Source organism: Rhipicephalus microplus, chromosome 3, assembly GCF_043290135.1.
Source record: "Rhipicephalus microplus isolate Deutch F79 chromosome 3, USDA_Rmic, whole genome shotgun sequence".
NCBI lineage: Eukaryota > Metazoa > Arthropoda > Arachnida > Ixodida > Ixodidae > Rhipicephalus > Rhipicephalus microplus.
In genome coordinates this window covers 261,935,109-261,948,473 of record NC_134702.1, presented here as the reverse complement: position 1 = coordinate 261,948,473, position 13,365 = coordinate 261,935,109, and the positions used below count along the sequence as shown (strand labels likewise).

Sequence of the window (13,365 nt, the reverse complement as noted above, 5' to 3'; positions counted from 1 at the left end):
AATAACGATAACTTCTAAATGACACAAGCAAGTCTTCCAATTTAAGCCTCGTAAAACTGCGTCGATCATCCGCTCGAATGCTGCTGGAGCATTTCAAAGGCTTAATGACATCACGGTAAATTCGTACAGCCCGGTCGGGTGTTGAAAACATTGTCTTTTCTTTGTAGTCCTCATGCATGGGTATTTGCCAATAACCCGAACGCAGGTCTAAGCTTGAGAAGTACTCGGCACCCTGGCGTCAATCCGAAGCATCGTCTATGCACGGCATGGTGTAAATATCCGTGAGTGTAACCTTATTAGGTGTCTTGTAGTCAACAAAAAGTCGCACCGAGCCATCTTTTTTCCTCACTAAAAGAACAGGAGATGACCGAGGACTCACGGAGGGACGTATGATGTTCCGTTGCAGCATATCGGCGACATTTTCCTCAATGACCTTGCGCTAGGATGTAGAGACGCGATATGATCGACGGCGTACGATGGAAGTGCCATAGATCTCTATACGATGCGTGACAATGGACATCTGTCCTAAATATGACAAATGGGCATCAAAAAATCTTGTGCTTTTGTAGCAAGGCAAGCAACTCATCTGTCTGCGAAGCGGTCAACTCTGGACTAATAGTCGCAGCAAGAACAGAAACGCATCATGAACGTCCAATGGAAAGAAGGTCAGAACACGCTGGCATAAGTGGGACAACAGAGACAGGATGGATTCGGTAACACAAGAAATTGTGGTGCCTTTAGCAATGAGAATTTTCTCAGACGTCTAGTTTGTTGCGTACAGAAGTGCTGAGCTATTGTGGAACCGCTCTAGACCTGAAGCAAGGGCTATACCTCTTGCGAGGCAGCGTGCAGATATTTGGACAAACACGTCATCAGAGTCGATCACGTTAGAAGCGATGGTAAATATTCGCTGATAACCAGGTGGTAGGTCGATATCTTCTGCAGCAAGTGAGTGAACGGGTTTGTCATCCGCATAAAGAGCATAGTCAGTTTCCATCATATGAACATTTTCTCGGCAGCAGATTGAAGCGTAAACCATAGACAGAAAATTCCAGCCTGGTGGGCACACGAAATCGGCATGGCAAATTGTACAAAATGGAGAAGAACAGCAATAAAATACGAGCGGTGCACATAGCGGCAGGTCTAATAGCGTCCCCTTCAGCAGCGAGCAGTGTGCATCCATCATAAAGGGTAATGACTACTCGCAGACGTGAGCAAAAGGACTGATCAATCACAGATAAACAAGCTTTTGTGACTTTCAAAGCGTCCACGTACACACCTTCTATTAAAACAGATATCGTAATATGTGGACGCACTGGAGGAATTTCTCTCTTTTCGTTCTATGCAGCTTTTCCTCCAAAAGCGGCAGAGGTTAGTTTTCTAGGTATTGGTTGGTAAAATGCGACACAGGTCACGATTAAAACGTGGAGTGGTGGGGGAGTTAACGTGAGTGGCATCTAGTAGAGAAGTAAGAAGCGGTTGTCTCAGATGTTGCAGTTGGCGACGAGGAGCGACGTAGTGGCGGATCATATGGACGACGTTGGGAAGTGGCCCCGCTTGTCCTATCATCACGTTCATAGGGGTCCAGTCCACGACGCTCATCCTGCTGACTCTTTCGACGGAAACGTGCAATGTGACCTCGATAGTCGCAGTATTAACAAATCGGACGAGGTAGCCACCATGTTGGGTGAAAGGGCTGGCTAGGTGCACTCGGAGTCATCGAAGCCAGAAGGATAAGCGTTTAGCGTGCAGGCGTTGGTTATACCGCGGGTGGTGGAGCAGCGAGGACTTGTGCGTACGCCGGCTGTAGTCGAGGTACCGGAGAGTCTACATACGCTGGCCCGGTCATGGACGCCAACTCCTCTTTGATAACGTCGCACAAAAGTTTGTTGGAATGAGAGGTGGACTCGGGGTCACTGAGAGGCCAAAATATTGCAGATATTCCCGAATAATCATGCGGAATATAGCAAGCAATGAGTGATTCATCGTGGTGGTGCTTTCAGGGCTGTCCGGGGTAACAATTGGGACTCATGTTCCTCTAGGCGCTGACACGTCACAACGTCAGCGACTGTGGTAGGGTTCGCGTGACCAAGGCATTGAACGCGACCGTGCCGATCCCTTTCAATAGATGGCAAACCATCTCTGATTTGGACATGGACATGCCAAAACGGTGAGAGAGCAAGCACACCCTCTGTGTACGAGGTGTCAGACTCACTTAGTTGTTGCTTGAGAGCGTCCAGTGTCTTCTTTGAGAGTGCTGATGGAGCTACCGGGGTGACGAAGATTCAGCGAAGCTGTTGCTTGAAGCGTGTACAGTTCATGACGTCGGTTTAGTGATTGAAAAACCACGTTTTGCTATGCCTGTCAGATAAAAGAAACATGGCAATGCTTGGCAGGATCATCCCAGTTAGTAGAACTCCCTCGATCGAACTGGTCTAACCAATAATCCACATCTTCACCTCGAAATTCAGCGAACGTGGGCGGATCACGCTGTTGCGCACTGATATTCCACGATGGATAGGCAACGGTAGCCAGGGCCATGGAGAAAGATCCAGGAGCGTCGGTTGGCTCGTTCTGAGGCAGAATACCGGACACCTGGAGCAGGTGGCGTCCTCAGTAGAACTCCACGAAGTGAAACGAGTTGGGAGAGGAGGAAAAATTAATGAGCACACTCCACCACTTGTGATGCAACGATGAAGGCAACCTTTATTAGGCCCAGAAGACACGATGAAGCGACCACACCCAAGGCACAGGGCCCAGGCCAGCCAAGTTTCCACACCAAATGACGACGACCACTCATAACGATGAACATGTGTTAATAAAGTAGATGTGCCTAATGAATGCCCACACTATAAATGATCATTACCGTCTCGCACAATCCCTCTCGTTATTTATAGACTGAAGTAAAAAGTGACAATTGAACATAAATTGTACTAATACAGTGGCGATGTCCATTACGAATCAGCTTTACTATCTAGGTGGCACAATACTTAACAGAGTTTCTCAGTATAATATCTCGGAGTAACTTTGATTTAGCACTTCTCATGGACAAGCCACATCAATTACGTTTGCGGCAGAGCTCTAAGAAATTAGATGACTTGCAACGCACCCTACCCGATGCCCCCTCAACGAAAATTTATGCGCCTAAATTTTGGTTACTGCCGCAACTTCTTACTCACCACAGATATTAAGTCTATATACATTTCATCAAAACTCGCACAATACCAGAATGAAGCTTTTACTTTTTATGCACAATAATTAGTTACTCTTCGTGCCGTTTCACGTTGACCACATCCCATTTTCTGATGAAGGTTGTACTCGCAGCTCCCTTGCTTCAATACTAACGACATTCTTTACGCATGTCAATACAGGTAAACGACGTTTTTTTCCATGTGCGATAGCGCTTTGGATTTCTCTGGCTGTTAATATTCGCGCCTTGCCTTTAGATGATTTTGTGGTTGCAATTGATGCACATTTTTCAACGTAAAATAAATTTTATTTTTGAAGGTATTCACTATGAGTGTTTTCTATTTAATATATCTGTTATTTTCTTGCATTCTTCTTGCGTCTAGTATTCTACAATATCCAATTCCTGTTTTAGCCCTGTATAGGACTGCAATATATGTGTATAAATAAATAAATGAGTATTTAAATTGATAAATAAATATCTGGTAATGAAGAAGTGTTGGGCCATTTGAAGCCCAAGAGTCACATCATCAGCGCTCAGCACGACGCCGTCGGGCCGGACAACGTCGCTGCTCTCACTGGCTAGGCCTGCCCTCCTGTCCAGTCTAAAATATTGGTTCTTCTTGTCAGACTGTCTCCGTTCTTCATTTTAAATGCTGCAGTTTTCTGGCTCTTATATTAATCCTCGAGTTGTGAAACCAGACTTTATCTGCTGCTATGACCACTGAACCAGCCACAAACTTATTGTGTCTGTGTCCCGAGGCTATCAAGTGCTCTGGCGTGGTCTGTCGGCGAGACCCTCCGAAATTGAGCGGTACTGACGACACCAAGCTCAACGACTGGCTGGCTATGAACTCGTGAATGTCCAGAACTAATAAAACGAAGCCATAAGACTGTCCACCATAGGTATTAACCTTTGTGGCATTGCCCACTTGAGAGTTCGAAAAAATCAAACTGTTCTTTAAATCTGGACAGCAATCAATACAATGTTAATCTAATTATTCAGTCACCCTGACATCAGAAAACATCGCGCGAAGCAGCGCCTTAAGTCCGGATCGCAACTACCCGAGAATTTCACCAGTTACATAGAGGACGTTATCAACTTGTGCAAACGCGTTGATGCGAACATGTCAGAGGCGAACCGCATCAAGCATATCCTTAAGGGTATCGACAAGGATGCATTCTAGATGCTGATTTCCAAAAACCTGACAACTGTCGCCCAAGTTACCAAGCTCTGCCAAAGCTATGATGAGCTCTAACGACCACGTGTCGTCACCCACCGTCCCGTCTCGCATCAGGAATGGTTGTATCGCTTAACTATCTCGTAAGATCTCATCCTTGTCTCGCATATCAAAGCTTTTGTGCGCAAAGAAGTTGCCCGCCAATTCTCGCTCGTCTCCGTCCAACTAGAGCGCAGTGCGCTGCTTAGTCTTACACTATGAAACATTATATAAGACCAAGTGTCTGAGGCAATTACACCGCAGCTGGTACCACCGGTCACTACACAATTGACGTACGCCGAAGCAGCAGCACGACCACGATAGCAGGCGCCCCGAGCGCCCCCTGCACTGCCTGCTTCTAAGGTTGCACGGCGGGCTTGTTAGTTATTCATGTTGTTCGAGGTATAGCGCATCCAGGACAGGACAGAGAAGAAAACACAGAACACATACGCGGCGCTAAATTTCAACAATGCGGTTTAATCCGAGAAACAGCAATACTTATACCCAAACATGGCGCGCCACAACCACGTGCTAGAACCAGAAAACTGATCGACTGCAACTCATGCGACATTCAAATAATGCAATTCTTTCAATGATAATGATATCGATGGCTTGCTTATACACGCGTCCCCAAACTTAGCAATGAATTTCACTTCTATGATGAGCCTTGTCATTTGGTTAGTGCTTCTTCCGATTATGCTGGTGCGATTAAAGAGGGGTTGGCACCCGCATTCTTTGCAGTGAATTGCAAGAAAACCCTCAGGTTGTGCCATGGCCACGTTGTTCTTGTGTTCATTCAGCCTATCATTGATGCATCTACCAGTTTGGCCTATATAGCATGCATCACACGTTAATGGGATCCGGTAGATGGCTCCTGTGATGCACGCGACAAACCTATTACGGTGGTTCTTTTCGCACAGATTTTTCTCCGGGCGCTCCAGTTTCGTCTTTCGGCAAATACTGTTTAGCTTGATAGGTGCCGAGAAAACTACTCGCACGTTGCAATGTTCTGCTAATTTTTTCAGGTTATGTGAAACACCATGAATATATGGGATTATAGCTAATCCTTTCCTTGCAGGCGTAGCAGGCGTTTCCGTGGCTCCGTCGGAGCAGATTTGCCTCAGAAGGCTTTCCGCGACAGATGCCAGGACATGTTGAGGGTACCCCGAGTCAGCTAAACGTTTTGTTTGCTCTCTCATGCTTAAAGGCAAACAATGCTGGCAGGATTCTTCAAGGTGTTAGTAAGGCACATCTTAACAATCCCTCGCTTGACGAGCTTGGAGTGCGCCGAGTTATATGGTAGTATAGGTTTGTTAGCACGATGGTGATAATACCAGCATGTCTGGTCATCTATAAAAACAAATAGGACATCTAAAAACCGAATCACATTGTCACATGGCTTTTCAAAGGACACTTCAAGGGGTTCAAGGCTCCTTTGAACAGCGACTTGAATGCTGGAACACACTTCCTCAAACTGTTCGGTTGAGCTGTCAACAAATAAAATAAAATCGTCTACAAAACAAAAAATTTTTAGAACATTTGACCCTTGTAGTACATCGTTGAGGTCTCTGTCTAACTCAGGTAAATACAAATTGCTTAAAACCGGAGCGAGACAGGAACCAATACACACACCATTATTCTGAAGATATGCTGATCCTTTCCAATTAATGAAAGTAGACGACAGGTAAAAACTAAGAAGCTCAATGAAGCTCGCTGCTGAAACACCTACTTATACACGCGTCCCCTAAGTTTGGGAACGCATGTATAAGCAAGCCATCGATATCATTATCATTAAAAGAATCCCAGGCAGCACGCCGCCGTTGGACCAATCTTGGACCAACATCGGCTAACATCGGCACCGACGTCGGGCCGACGTCGGAAGTGCAACTTCTTCCAATGTCGGGCCGACGTTCAAGCCAATGATGGGCCGAAGTTTTGCCGATGTTTTAGCCAGTATGCAACCAACATTGGGCCGACGAAGGCCCATCGTATTGCCGACAAAGCTGCCAATGTTCGGCCAACATCGGGCCATATTTCAGCCAATCACATGCCATTTTTACGCCGATGTTTGCTGCACGACGAATATTGGCTACGGATGTACGACCGACATTGGACCAATCCAGGGCCACATTGCAGCCAATCGAATGCCGTTATTACACCGATGTTTCCTGCACGACGAATATTGGCTACTGATTGGCTTGCCATTATGTAACCATTATTAGTAGGGAATTTTTCTTACCGAAAGATTTAAACAATATGCCTCGATGACCCGCTCTTGTAGCTTTGCAGCCCTGTATACTTGGGGCAACAGAAAATTGAATGCCGAGAACTGAAAGCAGTTACTCGATCTATTTCATCTTTTATACCTCATTCCCTTTGCTAACACTAGAAGTGTAGTTTATTTTTTTACCAATTTATCTTTTGCAATAGCGAGTGCTTTATTTGGTACTGGTATTTGGTACAGCAGATCGAAAAAAGTCGTTAGGAAGTAAATGCTGAAAGCGTATGTCCCCCACTTGCAATCCCCACATATGTCCCCCACATGGTAATCGATAAGATTCATAGTTTAGAGCATTTTTTTGTAACTAAAACATGGTGATGGTGCTTCCGAATCAGCATAAGCTAGCCGAACAGTGCACCACCGACAGTCTGCAGACTATTTATTCTTTGTCTTTTTTATTTATTTGGTACAACAAAAAATGTATACATTGAAAAATATATATACACAACTAAAAAAGGCCCGCTCTACTGCAGGTCAGGTTGCGTTGGGGACACAGTGACAGTGGTGCTGTCAAGGCCCTGGCTGCTGTGGCTGGGCAGGAAGCCAGCTGCCGCGAGCAGCCGATAATCTGCACTCTGAGAGTGGGGATCATCGGGCTGCTCCACAACAAATGTTTCTCTGAAGCGCCGCTTCCTGCCCCCACAGCGATCACCAGACCCTGGTAGCCACCTCTTAATAAAGTTGAGGGCCTCCGCCTGGTCGCACCCTGCTTTTTGGCAGATGACATCTGCATACAAGAACAGAAATACCATAGTACACATGAAGCACTGCAGTACAGAGAATACACAAGGGTACACACACATAAAACAATGAACAAGTCTAACCTGTCACTAATCTACAGAGCCTCAGGTTCACAAAGGCCCTTTTCCCTTTTCTGCCATGAAGGCTGTACAGCACTTGCACGTCATGTGCCAATACAGCCTTCATGGCATTCACACCAATTTCTCGGAGGCCACGTCCCCCAATCTGCAGGAGGTGCTTGCGCTGTAAAAAAATGCAAGAAGCATAGATGGAGTAAACGCAACAGCACATCGAAATGTTTTCATGATAAAAATCTGCAAGAAGAGGACACTGAAAACAACAACTTGAATATTTGGGCATCATAACATTTCATTGTTTTTTTACGCTAACTTCAACTCACTTGACCTAAAATGGTTTCCACATCAGCCCTCTCACACTCAGTGTGAGAACCTTTCAGAGTCCTTCTCTGAATGCAGTTTCGCTGTTATGAAATCAAATACAACACTGTTATAACCCTTAATAAATATTGATTCTAGCTATGAAATAGTATAATTACTTTGCACAGTGCTCAAATTCCAATACACGTTTCTTCGAGGTTACAATGTCTTTGCCTGAATGTTGACCAGGAGTAGCTTCTACACGTGAAAAACGATAAAATATGTGGAATTCAAAAAGAAGCTTGGACATGTTTTTAATCAATGCATTGTAAGCAGAGCACAACAAGATAAATGAACATGATCAAGGCGTACTAAGAGGCAACCTTAGAGCGACCAAATCTTGGTCGTAGATGAAACTGATAGAAAAATAAAGGTCGCACTAGATGGTCGCACCATTTGCTGTTTATATTTTTCTGTGATAGCCAACAAAGAAGCATGTCGCTATAGAAATCTCATCACAATAAACAAAGGTGCATTTTTCTTCACACTGCGAAATTGGGTGCATGTTAGATTTTTAAAAAAGTAAGAAATCGGCTAACACAAGGCAGGGTGAACTGTAGCTCAAAGTAGAGAGAGCCGCAGCGGACACGAAATAGGGTGATAAATTAACAAAATTACTGAATGTCTGTTTTAAGCAGGCTATTGCTAGTCACTGCCCATCAAACACACGATGCCGCCTACATCGTCTGCTAGCTTAGGACAGTTCACTCGGACTTCACAGACTATAGTAAATACAGTCAAATCTCATTAATTCCAACACACTTAATTCGAACTGACGCTGTGCTCCTATCAAAGCTATACCGCGCTCCGAAAATGCTCTCAGCACCCCGCCCAATCCTGCGGTGGCACTTCAGACACCTCATCGCTGTGCTTGAAGAAGAAAATGAAGAAAAGGAAAGAAAAGACTGCGGTGGAATGTTTGCCAAATGCCAATCTGCGACATTCCTGTGCCACGCTTCGGCTTTTTCCGTCCCTGCCACGTAGAGACCCTTCTCCACTTAACACTGCGCATGAAGAGAAAGAGGGGAGAAAAAGCTGTCGCAGAGAGTTGGCTCTCTCATGCCAATCTGCAATGCGCCGGTGTCACGCTTCCCTGTTTTCCGTCCCCGCTATGTAGAGACTCTTCTCCTTTCAACACCGCGCATGAAGAGAGAAAAAAAAAAGCTGCCGCGGAGTGCTTCTCTCTCTAATGCCGATCTGCTTTTCTCCAGGTGGAGACGCTCCTCCATTCTCATCATGTGCTGGCCACGCTCCGGCTGCAGCGCAGATGGTAACAGTGGAAACACAGTTGTCTTCGAAGAGTGTCAGCACTGGACATTGCCGCGCGCAACTTCTTTTGCCAGGAGAATACTGAAGCCGAAGTACAAATGCTTTGCAAACTGCACGCAAGACTTGTTGACTCGTTGCAAGGCCAACGTGTACAGACATGTATTGACTACTCTAATTAATGATGGATGTCCTGTAATTTGTGAATAAAACTCCATGCACATGCATCACTGCATGGTGAGCCCTCCGCTCGTTTACCGTATTTACTCTATTCTACCGCGCCCTCGATTGTAACGCGCGCCCAATTTCCACGACAAAAAAAAAAAAAAAACTAAGACATCGGTTGCAACGCGCACCCTTTTTTCTCGTTGGCCCGCTTGATCACACCACTCGCGAAAACGACTCTTTTTGAGAGCGTCTTCCGTTTAAATATGAAGTACGGGGGAAGCTTATGCCTATCTGACGTGCAACAGAGCCTTGCTGTCACTCTAGTTTTACCGTGGCCCGATGTCAGTACACAAACTTGCTTCGCCCCCTTCTCCTAGACGGTTGTGGTGCCAGGCATGTCGAAGTAAAGAGGCGTGTGATCGGCATTCCCGATTTGCCAAAGCAGGTAGCCGTTGTTGTGCCGCAAGTTTAGGAGGAACCTCTGAAGACTCTGAAGCTTTTCTTCGTACTCCTCCGGCAACTTCCGGCATATGCCCGTTCGCCTTCGGAGGGAAAAGCCTTTTCTCTTCATAAAGTTCGTTAGCCAGCACCTGCTCGCTTTAAAATGGCTCTGCATTAGCCCTTTTTCTAAGGCTAACTGCATAGCCTGCATTTGGAGCAGTTCTGTCGTCACGGGCCGCTGTGCCGCTCACTGCTTAATCACATACTCGCCGAGCAGCTCTTCAATTTGTGGAAACCGACCCTGCTGTGGTCCACTGAAGCCTTTGCGTGAATCTTTGCTGTCGACAATTTTCTGCTTTTGTTTCCGCCAGTACCACACGCACGTTTCGGGAACTTCGAATGACCGCGATGCGGCCCGATTTCTGTCCGTTCCGGCACACGCGACGACTTTTCTTTTAGAAGCAGCATGGTGGTGCACTCGTCGAGTTTTTGGAGTCGGCCCTACCATGCCGTCGATGCTAATGTACTACAAGATGACGAACTCCTCAGCACACGTATGAAGTGCCGCGCATGGGAAACACATAGGCAGAAATGACCGACGCGCCATGTCGACGCACGTAGGGGGCGGCCATTTTGTAAGTGGCGATGGCAATAGAACGACCATATTCATTTTTTTTTGTCGTACTCGATTCTAACGCACATGCGATTTATGAACTCTCTTAACCGGAAAAAAGGTGAGTGTTAGATTCAAGTAATTACGGTAACTCATTATTTTGAACTTCTTTTAATTTGAACAAATTTTCTGGCCTCTTTGAGTACGAATTATTCATATTCGACTGTAGTACAGTGGCTCATGAGATAACCTGACTAGTTTGTCTCCAGAAACACAGTATCTTAAAGCAGTACTAAATTTCTGCATGTTACATAGGCATATTAAAAATCAAGAAATATATACCAAAGCCACAGCCACAGCTTTACTCTGCACAGCTGCCTCTGCTGCCTCCACTTCTCCAATTGTACCAGCAGGCAGCCGGGGAAGGTCAGAGGAGCGCTGTGCTGGCTGGGCGTGCTGAGGCATGGACAAGAGCCGTACCTCGTGCTTCAGCTGTCGCACCTCCTGCAGAACCTCTTTGTTGCTGCCGGATGCCAAGTTGGATCTGCAGGATCCGTAGCAATAGAGCTGAAACATACAAGAGTACATACCATATTTACTCGCACAATTTGCATCCTCACATAATTTGCTCACCAGTATAATTAGCCAGCCTGCTTTACTACAAGAAACTTTTTGCTCGCATACTTTGCCCTCCCCAACCAGCCCGAGCCACCTTGCCAGCACACACACAGACACATTTGACTTCATGATGCTCTGGTCAGGCACATCTCTTGTCGAGCAGGCGAGTGCAGTCTTACACAAAATGGACTGAGTGCAAGGTCCCTTCTTCCATGAACTTTTATGCTTTCCCTAGAATACCGAACTTGAAAACCGAAACCTGTTTATGTGTAGTCCGAAATGCCTAAAGGTTTGCCTCCTATCTTCCCACCTCTTCCACGGCAAGAATGTATTCCCGAGACACAGCACAGATGTTGAACGCGTGCAAGGACCTGTCACATCAACTAGATGAGGCAGGTGTTCGCACTCTTTTTTTTTTTTTCGGTTTCGCCATCTGGCCATTGCGTTTTTACCGTTCCTTGTGATAGGCTACAATAATTATATACGAGGCAGATTGCTGTTATAAAGCTTACCGAAGAAAACTGAAACCGTGCTACCGCTAAGCACATCAGCGTGGAGTTCTTCGACATGCAATATTCGGTATGGGAGCCAGCAGAAGAGTGCGTTGAATAAGACTTAGCATAGAAGCTTGGGTGTGTTGGTTAGATATCGGAGGGAACACAACGCAATAGAAGACTGGGACAAGGAATGGACACACACACACATGAAGGGCGACACACACAGCACTGTGTTGGCATCGCGCTTCCTTGTCTGCATCTTACTTTACGTTGGGTTCCCGACAATTATTGGAGAGTACTTATGTTCTCTGGTATAACCCTGTCATGGGAACTGGTTTTTGTGAGCACTGTTCGGAAGAACTTCAAGAAAATGGGGGCATTTGAACAGGCTTAGCAAACAAATGACCATCCGCTTTGAGACAGCTGTGACAGCGCCTGCAACATATATTCCCAGTTGAGCTTTTAGGCCAGCGATTCATACTAGCTTCGCACATGACCGGATTGACAAAACAAGTACACATAATACGCGAGTATATACCGCATTTGACTCTGTAGTTTTGATGAACCAGGCAGATACACAAATTTATCGAAAACTCCATTGATTCTGTTGCAAAATTATTCAACAAACAAATTGCGATGTTATCCATGTTACTATACGATTGTGGCACTTTACCATTGCAGCTTTCCAGGAGGCACACATAGTGCAGCACCACTCGCAGTTAATTGTATGCAGTAGGTTGCTCACAGCAATTGACTGCATGCAATGGTGAACATCTTGCATGCTTGCACCGCTGTTTCAGCATGCTGGCTGCTTCCCATACGGCTATCAATTGATGTTCACAAAATTGGGAAGATGAAGAAAGACTACACAGTGCCCTCTGGCCACCCTATACTCCAAACCTCCAGCCAACAAACAAACAAAAGAAACAGAAGTATGCAAATGAATATTTTTCCTAATGCAGCTGGAATGGAGTGTAGTTTTCACCAATTCTGTGTGTTAAGTCAATATGGGGTGAGTTAACTCCATCAAGTAGCTTTTCTCATAACAGTGTTCACTCTATTGTAACACAAGGAGTGACTTCATAGCATCTAGAAGGAAAAATAGAATCTTCAGTATTTGATAGAAATGTGAGGCTCTACCTTAAAACAACAATAATCTGGAAAAAGAACTCATTACATTCGAAAAAAAAAAAGGTAGCACAGTTGATCCCCTTTACAAGAGACACTGATGTAACAGACAAACGGGGATAAGAGGCACCAGTGTGCAGGCTGACATTTGGCCCATCATGCATCAGGCACTCCGTAGATGCGCCTGTGCAGCCGGGAGCCCTGCAGTCAAGCATGCTGAGCAAGACTGTTGACCACTGTACAATGACACATTGCCACAAAATTTCAAAACTTCATTTCACAGACTTCTGCAAAAGCTTCTTACACTCTTGCATAATTTTTGCACAAGCTTCTCTCATTCTTGCGTGATTTTCGTCAGAACATATAAGTGTTGGAAGTTGTATGTCCCGAAAAACTTGCACAATACAAATAGCATACATTAAAGTCTATCACTTAATACGTGCATAGTGTAACAATGAAAGGAAACTCACGCATGGTTTGCTCCGAGCCTTCCACGTGCGATGCCTCCTTGAGCCTTGGAGAGCACTGTACAGCTAGAGCAAAGTAGCATCAATCCAGTGTTAATGGCAGGTTAACAAGACAACAAAACTAACCCCCATATTCATAAACGCTCCCCGACTCGACTTTCACCCTTCACTTGACAGCGTTGAGCACTGTGCCGCTGCTCGTTTGAAAGCCACGCTGCGCTACTCGAGAATCACAGCAGATTATTGCTGACATGCAGCAATTTTCTCTGCTTAGAGACGGCGCTCCCATCAGCCATCTCAAG

At 45.6% G+C, this 13,365-nt stretch overlaps 2 protein-coding genes across 8 annotated transcripts in view; both read right to left on the bottom strand.

Annotated features, from left to right (window-relative positions):
• The window catches only part of LOC119170521 (polyamine-transporting ATPase 13A3), a 1,084,416-nt gene that overhangs the window by 845,214 nt on the left and 225,837 nt on the right, over positions 1 to 13,365 (bottom strand). The gene's annotated exons all lie outside the window — the stretch shown is intronic.
• Positions 7,066 to 13,180, bottom strand: LOC142804239 (uncharacterized). The gene is made up of 4 exons (XM_075890966.1): positions 13,067 to 13,180; positions 10,696 to 10,920; positions 7,512 to 7,671; positions 7,066 to 7,414 (listed from the first exon to the last, which is right to left on the bottom strand). The coding sequence occupies exons 2-4, from the start codon at positions 10,816 to 10,818 to the stop codon at positions 7,152 to 7,154; spliced, it is 546 nt and encodes a 181-aa protein (XP_075747081.1). The 5' UTR covers positions 10,819 to 10,920; positions 13,067 to 13,180; the 3' UTR covers positions 7,066 to 7,151.